Here is a 19,237-nt window from a genome sequence, read left to right as displayed (position 1 = left end):
TCATGCACCACACACTATTTTTCTTTCATCAAGGGATCAATATTGTGCACTTTTCAGGCAAAGAAATCAATCTAAGCGCATTCAACGCTTGTTATTACCTACACTGTTTCCCTTAGACTTAGTAAGCGCTGATATTAAAACTACGTTTCACACCTCGAACACTTTCATGTTGTCGCTCCTATCGCAATATTACAAAAAGTCGGGCGAGTTAGTGCAAATTCATGTTTGCGAAGCATCAGAGCTGTCGGCGCTTTTGTAATCCTCTTTTCTTCTTCTTCGTCTCAGTAGCGCTGCTGCTTGTCAAATGTGAACGCTCCTACTGCATTCAGGTGGCTTGAAATAGATTTTTCTCCATCATAAACATAAGAAGAAATAATGGCAAGAAAACGTTTACAACGTTGCAGAAACAGGCCTTTTTTATCTTCCTGGGTGCGGTGAGGCATATCGCATCAGCTGTTGCGAACTCGAATATCCCAAAGAAATTATTCAACTCTACTGCATTTGACCAGGCGTGCTACCTTGACCGATGCAGGGCGACAGTTTCCGCCTAATTGCACTTGAGACCCGATGTGTGATTTGTTTACATGCCGTGTGTTCTTTTCATGAAATTGGTAAGGGACTTCTAAAAGCACAAGAAAATTAAATTTCCAGCCTGCGCCACTAAAGTACACCAGGGTGTGGATTCGACAGACGTGATCGCGCGCGCGTGAACCAAGTTAGACCGAGCTTTGCTTATCCTAATACTTCTTTTGTATAATTATGCAAATAGAATCGCCACTGTGCCCTGGGTGCAATGTGAGAAACGGCATAACACACCTAATCGGCAATTGTAACTTCCTTGCAGAACATAAGGCCATACTGATGTTCTTACTCAGTGTCCCTCAAGCGTTACTCTTTGAATTACAACATGTAGTTGGACTATGGACTAGTGTCCCCTGTGCGTCCCATGTTAAGCAGACGCTCTTAACTTTTCGGCGAGACGGAAGACTTAACGAACTACTTTGTAGCTTGTGTGGTGTGTGCATTATGTGTCGTAAGTAAAGTGTCGTTTGCTGTATGTTTTGGCGTTAAAACTGGGAGATATCTGGAGCTCTGCGCAAGTCTCTTCGTTGGGAAAAACCTGCAGATATCCATATACATCCGTAGATGTAGTAATTCCTACGTATGGGCTCACTCTATCGCCGGTACCCGCGTGCAGGTGACGAAGCCCAAGCATCCGGTGTCGTGAGTGATGAGTGATGAAAATTTAAAAAAAGAACACTTGTTTAAGCAACGTGTGAATGGCTACAACGCCGCACTGAAAGAACCAAATCAGCTCGTTTTATATATTTACTGTATCCGTGCAATATTAGTAAACGTTGTCAGGGAAGTAACGTAAATTTAGTCGATTACTTTTTAGTAATTACCCACTTATTGTAGTTGGGCAGTAACTGGTAAGTGTAATCAATTGCATTTTTGATTGAAGTAGTTGTAATCCGTGCCATCCTTTTTCTCTAACGTGTACAAGTCTCATTTGGACATCGGGTGTGACCGGGCTTCAGCTTCACGCTCGGCTTCAGAAGGCAGCCTCTTTGACAATGTGCTACCTTTGTGAACAAATACTTTCGCGCAAGAATTTTTTTCTCTTTACCTGGCGTGGTTGACTAAACAATGGTGCACTTTATTCTTTCTCTTAAAGTGAGCGCATCATAGAGGGGAAAATAAAAAAAAAACCTTAAGCGATCCAACTTCCGAGTCTTTTATTTACATTCGTCTGTTCCCCAGCTATACAGAAGCTCACATTTCTGTCCTTAACCATGCGGGGATATGCGCTGAACGTTCCCCTTTACTTGCGCGACTCTTGTAGTCAGGGTAAGCTGGTTGTACAGAGGAAAAGAAAGAAAGTAAGAAAGAAGGAAAGAAAGAAGGAAGGAAAGAAAAAATGAAAGGAAAAAGGAAAGAAGCAAAGAAAGTAGCAAGCAAAGAAGGAAGGAAAGAAGGAAGGAAAGAAGGAAGGAATGAAGGAAGGAATGAAGGAAGGAAAGAAAGAATGAAGGAAAGAATGAAGGAAAGAACGAAGGAAGGAACGAAGGAACGAAGGAACAAAGAAAAGAAGGAAAGGAAGGTGGGAACGAAGGAAATAAAGATTGGGAAACAAAGGATTCACCTAGAGGTTCTTGCGTCGTCAGTTCTTTCACATCGCACGTAAGCGCCTTGAATAATGTCCAAACACGCGTGTAAAATTGACGTTACAGTCCACGGCGAGCAGGGTCGCCATGCCTCGTCTGTGAAAGCGGCCCCAGGCAGTTTATTCGTGCACCTCAAACGACTAGTGGCTCTGCGACTTTTGGAGCAGCCGACGCTGCCTCCGACTCCATGATGTCCTGTGACGCGTAGGCTCCGAAGTAAAGGGACACCAGCACCGGAACCAGGGGCATCGGAAATCCTGCGAAAATGAGCGAAATAACAGTCGAACGCTTTTATAACGAAGTGCTTAAGGCTTACCAAATAATTCGTTATACAGGTAGCTTCGTTGTATAGGTCCCGCACCGCGCCACTCACTGTCGAACCAGGACGGAATTATTCCTTTGTTATACAGGTCATTATGTTGTAGAGGCATTAAATTCTACAATGAACAGAGGGGCACGGCACTGGTAAATAGTATGGAGGTGCGGTTTCTTGTTATTGGTGTAATCGGGCGTGAAAAAGGGTCAAAGATTGAATTAGGCGGACGGGGTTAATCGAAGAAAATATTACAGGGCTGCCACAGCCTCCGTAATATTAGTCATGCGTCATGAGATAAAATAACGGTTAAAAATTATATCGGGGAAGTATGGGCAGTCTTCGTTGGAGGCATGTCTGTGATACATGTAATATATGCGATATATCTAATATCTGTAATTGACTGCATATGTGGGATGAGTGTTGCAAATTATAGGGTCGGGCAATAAGGTTTGAGGTAAAGATTAACGGGAATTATTTTTAGCAGCCTGCAGTTTGTAAATGACACAGTCCTGTTCGACAACGCTGTAGACAACTTATTATAGACGATTGACGACCTGGAATGGTAAGATCTTGTTGGTAAATGCGAAGATTAATATGCTGAAAACTTAAGGTAATTCTTAGCTACCTGCCGAAAAGAATACCTTATGATTGGTGTTCAGCGTCTAAGGAGGACACTGAAATTGGGTTAGAACTTCTTAGGAAAAGAGAGAAACGGCACAGAAAGGAACGCGAGTTAAGAAAACTGCAACTTGACCTTGAAAGAAAACGTTTGGAGTTGTCTCAAGGAAGTGAAGAGGCTCTGGGACGATTAAGTGAGGCAGAATCATACCGCATGGACAGGCTGGTAAAGCCATTTGAGGCCGGGAACGACAGGCTTGTTCCTTGGAAATTTTGAAAGCACTTACGAGAAGACGAACTTCAACTAGTTCAACGTTTGGAGTTGTCTCAAGGAAGTGAAGGGTCTCTGGGACGATCAAGTGAGGCAGTGTGTGAGGCAGGCTGTGTGAGGCAGGCTGTGTGAGGCAGCGTGTGAGGCAGTGTGTGAGGCAGTGTGTGAGGCAGTGTGTGAGGCAGGCTGTGTGAGGCAGGCTGCGTGGCAGGCTGCCTCACACAAGTGCTCACACAAGGCAGGCTGTGTGGCAAGTGAGGCAGGCTGTGCCGGCACGCTCGCACACAGAAAAGGACGCCATTTTTAAATCCCACTTGCCAGCATTGAGGCGTTATTCTCGGCCAACATGCAAGCTTGTAATGCGTTTTTTTTTTGCTGCGCCATCTGTTGAACAAAAGAGAACTAAACCAAGTTCATTAGGGTAGCTTGACTGCGGCAGTGCCCAAGCGCTTGTTGCAGCGGGGACGAACCCAGCTCGTCTTCGGTGGGAGTGGTACAAACCGTGTGGACGAGGTCAGCTCGTCTATGGTAGGTAAACGGTTAAAAGCAAAGCTTATGCGTCCTCCAATTTTTGGGAGGAATGCGCCATCGCTAAAGGAAATCAAACCAATGTGGTCAGCTGGCGGCAGGCATTAAGAACGTAATCATGCGAATGCACGCAACGCTACTGGACACGTGTCGTGTCCGCGTCACTACATCTCCCGGTCACTCTCGAGCGCTCTAGCAAGCCTCGCACATTCCCTTCAAATACACCAGTACCAGAATAACGCGACACGTAATCAAGCACCAGATGCGAAATGTAAGGCTTACCGAGAATGACCCTTCTGAGGAACAGGGTTGTGATCTCCATGTCTACCAAATAAAACATGCAGGCTGATATGGTAAGTAGGTAGTGGGGCGACCCGAGGATGGCCTTGACAATTCTTCTTCGCTCGGGGTTCAGGTATTTGGCCTGCAGTAAGGCAAGAAGTTAGTGTGCATAAATAATCCAACGTAGTGCCCATATCCTATGAGCTGATAGCCTCATCTTATGCAAATATGGTTATCGATATTAACTTCGTAAGGGCCCTGCGGAAACCTGCGTGTAAGGCTGAAACGCACCTTTCAGTCAGGAAAAACGGAGAGTGAAACAAACGTGAAGCTATACTCCCGGACAACTTTTTTCGTGGCAATGAAGAAAACACTAGTACGGAGGCAAAGTGCGCACAAACAATATCGCTACTGAATCTACTTCCACATTTTTCAATCGCGTTAGTTTAACCTCAGGGAGAGCTAACGTAAGCATCTCAATTACCAATTAAAAAGAACATCAAATAAAGATCAAACTAAGCAAACTAAGGCTATACAGACCAGTACAGGTGGACTTATTTCTATACTTTTCTATTCCGCATTCCGGCAAATGCGAGGCCGTCGCCCTTGGAAGCTATACGCTGAAGGCACGTAAAGCGTTGTCAAACTCTGTCGGACCAATCGGCGCAGTAACTTGGGTGTCATGGCTCTGCCCCTGTAGGTTTTCCTTCGTGGTGGTGATAAACTTTATTGAAAGGGGGAAGGGTAAAGAGGGACGTGGCTGAGCGTTAGGGCTCAAGTAAGGCCCTGGGCCTGCTTGGCCTTTTCCGCCCACTCCACCAGTTCCAATTGTCGGTCGACGTCCCCGGAACTAAGCCAGGCTGTCCAGTCAGTCTCGCTGCTGACGGGGGGATGAGAGAACGGGAGCGAGGTGCATTCCCACATTATGTGTGTGAGTGTTCCTGTTTCTGAACAGAGCCTACATTTGTCGCTTTCCCTGCCCCCTGTCATTTTGTTAATGTATTTTGGGTGTGGGTATGTATTTGTCTGAACTCGCCGAAACGCGACCGCTTGCGTTTGTAGCCGCAGAAACGTGCACGAGAGAAGGAACGGGAAATAGCTGTCGTTCTAGCAAGCTTGTTTCCCCTCTCCTAAAGGCTGAGACTAAACAGTGCACCTGCTTGAAACAGACACGGACGTTAAGGACAGAATGACGACTTATAGGCCCTCGTTCGCGTCATCTGTTCGGTGCTAGTGCCAATCTCCAGTCGCATTCGTAATGACCGACCTGGTTTAATTGGCAATCTTACTTACGATGACCACCATCCCGCTCCGTCGAGAAGCTTCTTGCCTCTGGCAGGCCCTCATCACCCGTAGAATCACTTTGCTTAACGCATGTGTTCACTATTCTTTAAATACACATCGGCAGTCATCATAGAGTACGACGATGAATTCCTCTTGCACTTTCATTAAATATCATCGAGAACACGAATTTACTTTAGTTAAACTACCTAAATTTATCTTTTTGGGTTTGAACGCATTGGACACGTCGCGTTTCAATATTGGATTCCAGGTGCGCTTCCAGGACGAATTTTTCTTCAATTGCGAAGCTTTTCTTTCGGGGAACCCGTATGGGTTTCCATTTTAGCACTTAACTACATTTGGGTGGATGTCTCATTTTGCCTTTATTAAAGACTCCATATTGCAGAAACATCACGGCGAAAAGTTGCGGACCATGAGATCACGGGCCAGCTATCTATACGTTGCAACAGACGACCGAAGCTTCACACAAAAGGGTTCGCAAAACGACCCCAAGAATCGTGCATCGATACGAGCTTCTACCGGCCGAAACAAGCACGCCTGACCCCGTCCACCAGGTGCAGGGTCACGTGTTGAGGCGACTTTTTGGCAGAGAGAAAACGCGACGCGGACAGCTTCACGGCGAGTTTGCCTGCGAAGGCCCGCGGCTGCGAAGGACGCAGTGCTCCCTGCTGGTTTCTGTCCTTCCTCGATCGAACGGCCCTTGCTGCTTATTCATTTCGAACTGCGCGGTGGCGTACGCACCTCGAAGCCTTTGGCGCAGTCCAGCCGTTTGATTTGAGCCATCGCCACTTCGACCGCTACGCCGATGGTGCTGAGCGACGCCCAGAAGGTCACCGCGGTGGTCATGGAGTGCCAGATCCAGACGAACGTGAAGGCCACAGCGATGGCCAGGAGCCGCATGTGCACCTTCCTTTCGGTGCCTACTATGGGCAGGTATACGTACCTGCGGATGAAGCAGGTGTTTATTAGTTTAGAGCTTTACGCTATTATGTATATAAATATATAATGTTTCTTTGCAATTGGCGTAAATATTACAATGTGTATACAGTTTCTCACATGGTCCAAACACTGCAATGTCTTTTTTTATGTTCTTGTCATGGCGTTGTACAGGCAGCGCTCCATCGCTCTTTGACCATGGAACCACCTTCTGTAATTTTCAGCATCTACATGTATATATTTGTTATTGATACAGCTTCATTGAAATTAAATAAATTATTGGGTTTAACGTGCCAAAACCACTTTCTGATTATGAGGCACGCCGTAGTGGAGGACTCCGGAAATTTCGACCACCTGGGGATCTTTAACGGGCACCTAAATCTAAGTACACGGGTGTTTTCGCATTTCGCCCCCATCGAAATGCGGCCGCCGTGGCCGGGATTCGATCCCGCGACCTCCTGCTCAGCAGCCCAACACCATAACCACTGAGCAACCATGGCGGGTCTACAGCTTCATTGAATGACCGACCGACCGACCGATTGAATTGGTTGTTCGATAAGAACGGATAGTGTCGGAGTGTCGTATCACTGACATGCACTGTGAACCGCCACGAATGCGCTAATACACCGCAGTGCATGTTCACGCGCGTACAGGCATTCGAGCATGACCGTGGAATCATGCAGGTTGCAAATCAGTATTACGGGTCACGTAGTTTATGGTACGCTACTTGGACTAGTGGGTGAGGCATTGTTTCAGTTTATGGCGCCATTTTTTTTTTAGGCGTTCGGCGACGCCGCCTTGTTACGCCCTTTGTCAAAAGCCCGCGCCTGAAAACAAAACGAGGTCCTTTCGGGTTGCCAATCGTCCCCATGCAAGCACCATCCAGCTGCGGGATTCAAATCAGCTAAAATCCACAGTAAGCGTCGTCTTACTTCTTTATCCACAGGTGGAGGCCATGGTCGAAATACCTGAAACAGAGCGCCAAAAGAACATGTGATCATCGTCAAAAAACTTCGCAGAGCCCTGAGTGCATATGTATACGCAGTATGTGCACAGGATATCCCAGCTATAGCTTGCCCCAAGTCCTAAGAAAGCGAAGCCTTCGTTGTGAATGAAACTAACTAGTAAAACCTCGTTATAATGAAGTTCAAGGAGGAGCCAGAATTGCTTCGTTGTATTCATTACTTCATTGTAGCCATTACTGCGTTTGCTGAAATATGAAACTCTCCGGATTTCAAGAGGAATTTCACTTCGTTATTATTTACTCATACTGTTGACCTGTCGGCCGTTACAGGGTGGGTCAAAAGCAGTACTTCAACAATTAGTACAATACATGAACATTCCAATATTACATATAGCACAATAAAACAGGTCAATAGCAGTATTTCGGCAATGAGTACAGTACATGAATAAGCGAACATAAGCGAACAAAAAAGATGCATAAGCGAAATATGCTGCACATATTCCGATCAATAATACAAGACTATAAATGTAGTGTTAACAAACGAGCCCATACACACTCCGCCCCCCCCCCCCCCCGCCCCCCGCTGAAAAAAAAAAGGCGGTGAGCACGTATACGTGCGTGCATCTTTCAATGTAGCTTCAAGTTTTTCTCAAATTGTTCTGCACTGGTGCTTTCTGGCGTTAACACCGGTAGTTCATGCTATTCTTTAATGGTTCTTGGGAAAAATGAAAATGCGTGAGTGGTAATGTGCCTCTGAGGTATTTGAAAAGTGTTATACTTGCTTTTCCGTAGCGTTCTACCTTGTCGTGCTACAAATTATATGGTGCTATCAAATGTGAGCAAAGCGCGAAGCCAGCACCACTTTCGCGAGAAAGAAAGAAAGAAAGAAAGAAAGAAAGAAAGAAAGAAAGAAAGGAAGAAAGAAAGAAAGAAAGAAAGGAAGGAAGAAAGAAAGAAAGAAAGAAAGAAAGAAAGAAAGAAAGAAAGAAAGAAAGAAAGAAAGAAAGAAAGAAAGAAAGAAAGAAAGAAAGAAAGAAAGAAAGAAAGAAAGAAAGAAAGAAAGAAAGAAAGAAAGAAAGAAAGAAAGAAAGAAAGAAAGAAAGAAAGAAAGAAAGAAAGAAAGAAAGAAAGAAAGAAAGAAAGAAAGAAAGAAAGAAAGAAAGAGCAGGACCTACCTCCAAAAGTGCGAACACAGGTGCCCCCTGCTGACGCATTTCGGAGGTGCCGGAAGGCTGTGGCCTTCGATTCTGGCACAACCGCCAGACACGCCGTACTGTATGAGATACTTCGAGTAGAACATGATGTTCAGGATGGCGCCGTATCCCAGCAGGCTGGTGTTGTCCAGCTCCGATACCAGGTAAGGCGCCTTGGTTAACGCGGCGCTGCGCGGCACGACAATACCAGATACAGAAGAAGGGCAGGTCATCCAGGATAAATTGCATAGTGCATGTGCTGAAACTAATCCATTAGATTGTTCCAGGCAACGCGTCTCGCAGTTGGTTAGGCTTCTGCGAGTATCAGTTTTTTTTTCTTCGAAGTGAAGTCGGGGAAGCGAATAGCAATGGTGCATGTCGGATAACATGCGCCCACCGGTGCCGCAAAAAAGTGCAGTCGCGCGCTCCGAGTGTTGCGTTTCAGCCGCTGAGCACTGTACGTAGAAGATGCGTGTGCATGAGGATTGTAAGAACGCTGCGCATGCTATAATTTAGGCTGCCGAAGCGCTTCCACTCAATACCTAAATGCACGTATTCCAAATGAGCGGCACTTGCGGCATCCTGCACCGCTTATAGCAATAGGGACTTTTAGATTGTCCGCTCTTCCGGCAAATGGGCATGGTTTGGGCGGATTGCCGGATGGGCGGGGCGTAAATGTGAGCGGCCGGAGCGGTGCAGCCGCCTGGTGGCGTAGAGCTCAACCAGAAAAACAGTGCTAAAAGTGCAGTAACCTCCTATATTCTGCTATGCTGCTCGTGCAAATTCACTGCAACGGCGTAATTCTGAACACGATTACGCCGCTGTCGAAAATATACACAAGCAGCTAAGCAGAGTATAGTCATTTGCTCTGTGTTTGTGTGGTTCAGCTTTGCACCACCAGCTGGCGCCACCAATCTGGCCGCTCAAGTTTACGCCCCCGCTCATCCGGCAAACCTCCCGCGCTTGCCGGAATAGTGGACGCACTAAAATTTTCTAATACAAAGTGCTAGCATTTCCCTATTAAGCCTCCCGCTTGGTTGGCTTTAATTTTGCTATATCTGCGCCAACGGGGGCTGGTCTAAATAATCCAGCGAGGCTTCCGCGAAGTGCGCCTTGCGACCTCAGGCGGTTAGCGCAAGCGTTTGGAGCCACCGTCCTACCAGAAGACGTGCACGTAGGCCCAACGTTACTAGATTACTTTCAGTTGTCAAACTCCGCCGCGGCACCTGACCCCTTTCTGTCGCGCCCGCGGGGTGGCGCGCGCGACACTGTCAGCCCGAAGGCGGGTGATGCGAACAACGTTTGTGCGGGTGGACAGAGACGCCGATGCGTGCAGAAGCGTGCCACGTTTTGCTCGTGTTTCTTATTTGTGTGCCAGGAAAATGCTGCACGCCTTGTGAGCAAACATACCTGCAATGGAACAATGAAACGGCAATGAAACAAGAAAAAACACGAGAACGAGACAAAGTGATAGCTAGGGAGGGCGCAGCGCTCTTCCTATCACTTTGTCTGTTCTCACTCCTGTTTTTTTTTGTTATTAAATGTCGGCGAGCATTCTACGTCAACATAGTTTATCAGACTACCGCCTTTGAACTTCGTGCGCATTTCCTAAGGGATATAAAATTGTTACACTAATCATGTCAGGTCATCAAAGATTTTTTGGAACTGCTGAACTTGACAGAACAGAATGCAATTCAAAAGAACCTGAAGGTTTTTGCACCACAACAAACGACAAAGTCACTGCGAGTAACTCTGATGTAGACTTTGGACATTGTCGATGATCTGCCGCGTCCAGGTGTGCTCTATGTTTCGACAGCCAAGTTACATCAAGATGCACTGGAGGTAAGACACACTGTTCACATTTGTTGTGACTACATTCGGATTGCACTGTTTGCTAGGAAATTCCCTCTTACGTTTCTTTCAGCAATCCACTAGACTAGTGCGTTCCTTCGGTTGAGATGAGTCCCATCCTACTATAACCAACTTCACGCAGATATTCCGCCTTCTAAACCTGTATACACCTGTTAAAACAGCGCTACGTGGTAGTGTGGACGGTGTGCCAGGACCTGTGCTCGTCAGCATCAATGACACATTCAATCAGACGAGAGAAGCCTGCAAGTAAAAAAAGTAGTCTTCGCAATGCCATTGAGGCGACGTTGATAAGTTGCCTGGAGCGAAGCAGCTCACCAGAATGTGCTTGCAATGAGCATAGCAATGAGCAATGAACATGGGGGACAATGTTGTTTATTATCTGTGTGGATATGTTATTCGTAAAGTCACAAAGGGTGCCCCATGGGATCTATGCATAACGGACATAAGCTTTGAAACCCCAGCAGTTGGCTGTGACAGTTACTTGAGGGCAGAAGTCTCAAGCAAGGTTCCTTAAAGCACCCGATGCCAAAGATACTGGGCTCTATGAAGACTGCTAACAAAAGTGTGTCGGCTTCCCTGGATGAGGCAGGCCTTTGCGGAGAGATATTTTGGAAGGTTTTAGATTATCTAGAGGGGTGCTGCCTCCCTCTTCTTGGTTGTGCAGCGCATATGTTCGCGTTCACGTGCGAAGTACTGAATTTCTTCATTGTTATGCGGATGCAGTTTTACTTCAGGGATGCAAACTTTCGACTAGAAAGCAGTCATAAGGTAGCTGTAGCAACCAAGAAAGCGCGTCTTTTGTGAATATCGATGCATAATGCTTAGATTCATCAATCCGGCGTTGTACTGGTTCTATTCTTTTTTTCATGTGTACATAAAACATTCCACTAACGAAAATCCTCCCTCTCCTATTCATTCGCCTATTAGCTGCTTTTTACAGAGTGCACAATGTAAAAAGGCTATTCTTTGAATATTTAGCGCCACGAAGTGCAGCAAAAAAAAAAATTGCGGCATTGAGTCGGCGGCGCGCTGCTGCTTTGGGAAGCTTCCGCAGCCAACCGGGCCAACCATGGCGGCAGCGCCACCTCGCGAGAGGAGACGGCAGAGGGTCACCTTCTCGCGCCGCTCCCAGGCGGAGTTTTACAACTGAAAAGTATCTAGTAGCGTTGCGTAGGCCACCTGTCTACTGGGCATGCGCACTCATCACGTGTAAGAGCTCCGGGCGCACAAACCCTCAACCTTGAACTCCCCGTTGCCTGGGTTGTTTGTTTGCCTGAGCTGTTTATCATTTCCTTACCTGTAAAAGTAATGGCACAGGAGGTCCATCAGCAGAAAGTGAGCACCAGAACGCAGAAGCCCGGCGACGAGCATCGCGAGCTCTCGAACTGTTAGCGATGGCTTCGGTTTCTCCATCTGCGTGTGGCCGCGACAGAACAGTGTGCACGATAGTCAGACTTCGTTATAACGAAACGGGATACAACGAAATTACGGATGTAATGGAGTAAGTGAAATTCCTCTTGAAATCCGCATAGATATTCATGTTGCAGCTAGTACATCAAATCAAATCAAAATCAAGAAAAAGAAATGGGCATGGGCAGAACATGTAATGAGGAGGGAAGATAACCGATGGTCATTAAGCGTTACGGACTGGATTCCAAGGGAAGGGAAGCGTAGCAGGGGGCGGCAGAAAGCTAGGTGGGCGGATGAGATTAAGAAGTTTGCAGGGACGGCATGGCCACAATTAGTACTTGACCGGGGTTGTTGGAGAAATATGGGAGAGGCCTTTGCCCTGCAGTGGGCGTGACCAGGCTGATGATGATGATGATAGTACATGCAATAAAGAATATAACGAAGATCAATGGCTATAACTAAGCGATTTCGACTCCCCTTGCAACTTTGTTATAACGATGTTTTGCTTTGTATGAATCAAACAGTCCTAGCAGTGTGTGTGAAGTGAATTCAATATTTCAGTTTACATAATATTTGTCTAACTTGTTGAGAATTCAGAGGGCGGCACTACTGCCATGCCATCAAGCTGTCGAAAACTCAAGTGCACAGAGAAAAACGTTCTGTGTCTACCCTACACCTAGACGAACGGAAAGCGGGATCTTAAAGCACGACCATCTGATATACTATGACATCACCTGGCTCCATGTTGCTATACGATATCCGGTCACCGGCTCCATGTTGCTATACGATATCCGGTCACCGAATGCAAAGTGCACTTGTAAAACAAACTATCCTTTCAGGCTATGCAGACCAATCCACAGTTCCGCCTGAGGCTCTTCAGGCTCAATGGAATCGCGTTCGCCTAAACGCGCTCGGGTTCGGCTATATCACTCTCTTGATGTGTTATTTTTACATTGCCCCATCATAGTTGTTACACACTGTAGTGGCACCAGATGGGCATACTCTTTTTCTAACGCATAGATGCCCAAAACCAATCTTATCGTTTCAGCCCGACTACCCATTCGACCTGCAGGCGCCCACGAAAAACACCTGCAGACGTCAATCCATGACCAGGCAAGCATTACGTGGGAACCCTGCAGTGTAAACGTCTACAGGTAAACCTCGTTATAACGAAGCGCGATATAACAAAGTGAGTGAAATTCCCCTTGAAATCCCCATAGTGACTCACAGACTCATAGCGCAATACGTGCACTATTAATCCCCCTTCGACTTCGTCAGGACTGTTTTACGGTGTTTCCTCGAGCAAACTGCTGGTTCGCAGCTGCAAGAGTAAAAGAAAGCAATCTCACCGAGGCAGCGAAGTCGCTGTAGTTTTGCACGGGCCCAAGGAAGAGCGGAGGCAAGTACACTGCGTATGCCAGCGTCTTGCAGTAGTCGGCCAAGAAGTTACGCCCTCCCTGGGCAGTGTCTGGAGGCCGCCGAATGGTGTCCATGCAGAAGCTGAAGCACCGCAGCACCGTCCAGTAGAAGGCCACGGCGGTGACGTAGTAAGCGTGTTCACCGTTCCTCTCGTACACAATCTGAAGACGGCCAAAGGGAAACGTGGTGACTCACACCGCCATAGTCATCTTTATCTGAACCGAACCCTGTAGGGCAGAGAGTACCTTCCCCGTTATTTTGCCGACCCCGCCATGTACCTTACTCCTGAAGGTTTATTAGTTGCGTCATTTCTTCTGTTAGCTCTTGATACACTTCCCTAGCGGCGTCAGAGTCATTCGCTATATCTCGACGGAGTGCCGGAAGAAATGTACGCACATCGCGCCCGGCTATAGATCCATGCCTTCCTCTATATGCAACCTTAAACATCTTGTGGAACTTAAGCGGTTCGTGTGATCAGCTGTTAAAGCCGGTTTGCGTGTGGTTGCACAAAAGACCGGGCAGCTCTTCGGAGGAAAACGCATCGGAGCTGCCGCCTGTCTTTAAATAAAGCAATTCAGTTGTGTGGAAACTTGCATCTTGAATCCTGCTGTTTGGAGCTGAATGACTAATCTCCGTGTCAGGTAATCCTCAGAGCCCAAAATTCTGCGCTGACAGCGTCTCCCGATTCCGGGATGTGACTAATCTGCGCGCTTTGCCTTCAAGTTTGAAAAATCATTCAGATGAACGCAAAAAAAAAAGAAACAGGATTTCACGTGCCAAACCCACAATCTGATTGTGAGGCACGTCCTCGTGGGGGACTCTCGATTAATTTTGACCATCTGGGGTTATTTAACGTGTGCCCAATGCACGGTACACTGGCGTTTTTGCAATGAGCCCCCGTCGAAATGCGGCCGCTGTGGCCGAGATTTTATCCCGCGACCTCGTGCTTAGCCGCCAAACGCCAAAGCCACTAAGCAACCACGGTGGGTGGATAAATGCAGCAAGACGTAAAAAAAAAGAATCACGTGCTAGACTTGACAGGTGAGGAGGAGAGTGTATCAAGAGGCAAGTGAATCAAGCATAAATGCCCTCAAAATTTTCCCATGACTGATTAATTCAGTTAATGAACGATGATTTATTTATTTATTTATTTATTTATTTATTTATTTATTTATTTATTTATTTATTTATTGACGCTGACCTGATTCCTGGATATAAATTCTGGCTCGTGGTTCAAAGAGCACACGATATGCTTAGAATTTATCGCATGCATATGTGTTCGGCCTCCCTTGTGCATCGGTCAACATCAGAAGACACAGCACCGGGCTCAGTCAAGCGTAACATATCGAAAGTAATTGCTGATTCCAAACATGGTTCAAGAAAATTTGATATTTCCTAGTTGTCCTTGCCGTTGTCCTGAGTTTTGATTCAGTTTCTGTTTTGTGGCGCCTTCCAATTATTCAAATTCATTCACAAGGCTTGCCATGACCCTGACAAGATGGTGTTGGGATGGGAGCAATAGCCATTTCTATGGTTACTGAAAAGCGGAGTGATATAATGTTCGTCCTTGCAGACCCCTTTAACCAGTGTCAAACGGTGAGAAACATTTCAAGGTTTGGCTGTATTGCATAACGAGACCGAAAAATATACGGGGAACGCTCAGTAAGACCCAAGGTCACCGTGTCCCGATTTTTCGGTCTCTAACACTTTTGGTCAATTTCTCTAGTTATCATATATTTTTTTATTATATGTCAACCAAGATGAACAAATAGAACGCTGTAACTCTGTAACTATACTAATAATAGTACTTCATCGCACAAGACTGAATGAACACAATGACACTAATCGATGGAGTGATGCTGCGTATTAGCAACCGGTGTGCCGAAGTCGACGGCCAGAGCAATAATTTGTCACAACGAAACTTTGCGACAAAATGGCTTATAATGAAATAATTAATATAAAAAACTAAATGAAATTATCGTTAAAATCCCCATAGAAGTTCTTAGTACAGCACATGCAATAATATTATCAAGAAGTAACTGATATAACGAAGTAATTCTGGCTCCCCATTATACTTTTGAGAAGGCTCTACTGTTTCTTAATCTACGAACATCGCATCGTTAGTTGCTAACGTTACTTGCACCTCAAAAGGTACGTCATCTATCAAGTTCCCTTGCTTCGAAAAGCCCCTTGACCACATTCTTTCTGTAGAAGGACATGCAAAGTATAAACGTTAACCAGGGTTTAAAAAAACGTGATATTTGCGGTTGCTAACTTGTAGAATTCGTGCTGTAACAGGGGGTGACAGCGTCACCGCAGGTATACGACAACCTAAGCAGCACGTTAAATCTGATTCAATATTAGTCGTGTTTCTTGCATTTATCTACAGCTCGACGGACATAGTGTTAAAGAAGCAGCTACAAATGGATAGAGGAATTGTAACGTCCCATTGCCGATGGCTACTTCATTTGACTCGCTCATAAGTAGGTAAAAAATTTAAAAAAAACATAAATTCTTCCAATAGATAGTTTTTAAATAAAACAAGAATATTGCACTATTGCACACGCATGAACGAGACACTCAAATGCACACGTGGGGTCAATATTTCTCTCACAAAGCCTCGCCAGAAGATATCGCTTGCTCTTTAAACAGACCCAGACGGTTCTCCTCAAACACTTGTTTCTAGAGCCGTTCCGACAGGCCCCTCGAAATATCCCGATTGCCGTGTGTGGAGGTTGACCCACCTCGGTGGTATACTTGTTATACTTGGTGTCGGTGTTATACCGACCAGAGTCCGGTCCACTCACCTCGAAGAAGTCAAGCTTGAACACGTCGTAGTGTGTCACCATGGCCATGGCCACCACGTAGCACAGCGCGGGAACGCCGATCCAGGACAGGGCGAAGAACACTCCGTGTTCTAAGACGAAGAGGGTGGCGCTGTGCCAGCCAAACTTGAGGGACATGAAGGCCAGCGAGTAGGTCACGTGGTACCCGGGCACCAGCTGCGCATCGCGGGCCACGTGGGCGTAAACTTCGTACACTCGTTGCGCGAGAACCGTGGCTCGGACCAATCGTCTCGACGAATGCTCATCACGTCAAGAGATTCATCTGTCTGCCAGCCAATGGGAGAGACCAAGAGCAAGTGGGCGGTGACGTAGCCAGAAATTTCTTTTTTTTTTCTTGAGGGGGAGGGAGGGTGAGGAGGGGTTGTGCAGGCCGCGTACTAATAGAGAAATCCTGTGCCAGTGGCTCTCCTCCGTGGGCGTGACGAGGCCAACGAGCAAAATAGTCAATTGTAACGGACAAAGACGGCTAAGAAAAAAATGTTACAGATCCAACGCAGGGGTGGCATTTGATGGTGCATTTTGCTTAACAGCATGTTCGGACTCGCCGAAGTGATTCACTCGCTCTGGTGGTGAGCCCGGGGTAGCGGTTTCGATTCCTGTTTGCGTTGACCACGTTCCAACACTTATGGAATTCAAAATCGAATATCAAACCACTTTCGTGTTCACGTTAAAGAGCTCAAAATGGTCATTCCTACTGCTGCGAAGGGTCTGCTTATAGACATAGCCGTATGTACTACAAGCCCTGCAAACATACCGGCGACTGGCTTTGTTTTCTATGCATTTTCGCAATGGGACAACAAACGCTTGCCTAAATATCCTCGCTGCGACAAATAGGCACCTCCGAGTGCATCAAGGCAGAAAGCTGGGCTAGTTGGTGTGTCATCATTATTTTAAAAATTAGCGCAAAATAACAGGGACAAAGACAGAGAAGACGACAGGACGAGCGCTTTTAGCGCTCGTCCTGTCTTCTTCTCTGTCTTTGTCCCTGCTATTTTGCGCTAATTTTTTGTAATAATCCGAGTGCATCGTTCATTTACTAAATCGTGTCACTGTGTTTGGCTCTTTCTCTCATATTGGTTGTCAGGGGAGTAGGTGGCCTCAATCGCACACGCATACTTCTCTCTCTTGTCAACGCCAGGTAGCTCTCTGAGACGCAAATGCTCCCACACGAGATCCTTGTGGCGACCAGAGGTTCAAACGATTTGGTCGGTGGTGGCGCCGGTGGTCTGGGCATGAATTCTGGGTATTCTAACCACTAACGTTTCGCGTCACCTACTCCCTCTCCTTCTCTTCACGTCATCTCAAGTACCTCGTCTGAAGTAGCAAGCCCTACATGTAGCAGGGCCGACGTCTTTAGTTTCCATTAAACTCTTTCTCTCCCATATATCACAGTGAGCGTGGCAGAACGAAGTTGAACACATTGGTGAGGAAGATGGAAGGCTCTGTCTATCGCGTTACACATGCGTATAGCGGGATGTGAACCTGTGGCGAGGCTGGCAGAAAAATGTTCAGTGTACTTGCAAAAGTGCGCTGTGAACGCTGCAGAACCGAGGCAAAGAAACAAGTGCAACAAAACTCGGCGCTCATCAACATGTTCGACGTCGTGTTCCTTGTACTTTTTTCTTTACCTCGGTCCTGTAGTGCTTGTAGGGCGCCTTTACAAGTTCGATATTATATAAGCGTCGCTGCGCAACAAACTGCGGCACTCTCTCTCTGAAGTGTCGGCCCTCTCGTCGATAAGGTTTAATCTTAAGCCATACTACAACAGACTGCTAAAGCTGGTTTTCGTTCCACGCAACCGGCATGCTTCGTTTCTCATTGATATGAACTATTATACACGCCTGACAAAGCTCAGTCTAGCATAGAGAAAGAAGAAGAGAGAGGGAGAGAAACAGAAGAGAGGTGAATAAGACGCGCGTCCGGTTTGCTACCCTGCATTGGGCGAAGGGGATATAGGGATGAAGATAGAGGGAGGGAGGGAGGGAGGGAGGGAGGGAGGGAGGGAGGGAGGGAGGGAGATAAAGCACACAGTTTCACGGACAGCCGTGCAACAAGCTATGCGGCGCGATGGGTGCTAAGCGTCTTGTTTCAGCTAAAACCTACCCCAGCACACGCCTTACGTGTTGACGTACGCAAGAACTTCACCGAATTTCCGCTAGGTGGTCCCCAACCTCAGCGTCGCTGTATGGGAAAACTTTTTACGCGAAGCATATTACTAGAGCCCAACCCAGCTCCTCAGGCGCGGCGGTGTCGCCTTCAATGGCCTTGAGTACTGATGCCATACCACGTGACACCGTGACGTCACGACAGAGGAGAAACGGGGCTCCAACTCGCGCCGTCGCTCGCGGCGTTGCGGTGGTATATAAGCAGCTGCGCTTGCCTCTGCTAGACACTCACGAGGTGAGATGCCTCCTGGAGACAGAGCTGCTCGTTGGAATGAGAAGCGAAGGTTGCGGCGTGCTTCAGAGACTGATGAAGAGCGGGAAGAACGTCTGGCCAAGCAACGTGCTCAGTATGCGGCTCGGCGACAAGTTACTTACCAAGTTTAGCCACCAATATGCTTCGCATCTGACTAGGCTTAACCAAGCTAAGCGTCAGCCAATTTTTTTTTTCGAATGAATACACGGCTCTGCGCAGGCGTGGACTTCACTGCGAGACACATCAGTTAGAGGAGAAACGAAAAAAATAATAAAGTCGAGCCGTATTCTTGGGAAAGCCACAGTACTCACCGACGGCACCAGGTGGGCGAGTGCCCGAGCGATGACAGAGTGCAGCAGAAGCCAGGGCCAGGCCGTGACGAGGAAGAGCCTTCCCTCCCTCCACTCCCGGTCAGTCAGGTCCTGCAGCGGCGGTAACAGTGTTTGCCTGAGATCGTTGGTTGAACATACCAAGAATAAAGGCTTCCTGCAGGAAACGCTGACATGAAGAAAAGGTTCATCCCTTCTGTTCGTCCTGTTCATCCTTCTTCCCTTCCCTTCTGTTCGTCCGGCGGTGTGCCCTTCTCTCTTCTGCCCCTACCAGTGCTTCCTGCTGGAAAGCGTTTTTTACACGCGCACACAACCTCTGTCCAGAAGCCCCACAACGGGTTCATGAGGGACGCTGTACTGGAAGG

The 19,237-nt window shown here is 47.0% G+C and overlaps 1 protein-coding gene across 1 annotated transcript in view; it reads right to left on the bottom strand.

The window, feature by feature from the left end:
- Nucleotides 1-1,805: 1,805 nt before the first annotated feature.
- LOC135897543 (protein-cysteine N-palmitoyltransferase HHAT-like) overlaps nucleotides 1,806-19,237 on the bottom strand; it is a 36,593-nt gene continuing 19,161 nt past the window's right edge. Inside the window, exons 4-12 of the mRNA XM_065426187.1 lie at nucleotides 18,855-18,965; nucleotides 16,087-16,281; nucleotides 13,210-13,440; nucleotides 11,748-11,863; nucleotides 8,561-8,767; nucleotides 7,354-7,389; nucleotides 6,227-6,428; nucleotides 4,184-4,325; nucleotides 1,806-2,425 (exon numbers count right to left, since the gene is read on the bottom strand). Coding sequence (XP_065282259.1) covers nucleotides 2,301-2,425; nucleotides 4,184-4,325; nucleotides 6,227-6,428; nucleotides 7,354-7,389; nucleotides 8,561-8,767; nucleotides 11,748-11,863; nucleotides 13,210-13,440; nucleotides 16,087-16,281; nucleotides 18,855-18,965 — 1,365 coding nt within the window. The 3' untranslated portion in view covers nucleotides 1,806-2,300. The remainder of the gene's footprint in view (nucleotides 2,426-4,183; nucleotides 4,326-6,226; nucleotides 6,429-7,353; nucleotides 7,390-8,560; nucleotides 8,768-11,747; nucleotides 11,864-13,209; nucleotides 13,441-16,086; nucleotides 16,282-18,854; nucleotides 18,966-19,237) is intronic.

The sequence above is a fragment of the Dermacentor albipictus genome, chromosome 7 (genome assembly GCF_038994185.2).
Source record: "Dermacentor albipictus isolate Rhodes 1998 colony chromosome 7, USDA_Dalb.pri_finalv2, whole genome shotgun sequence".
Taxonomy (NCBI): domain Eukaryota; kingdom Metazoa; phylum Arthropoda; class Arachnida; order Ixodida; family Ixodidae; genus Dermacentor; species Dermacentor albipictus.
This window is presented reverse-complemented; position numbering and strand designations above follow the sequence as displayed.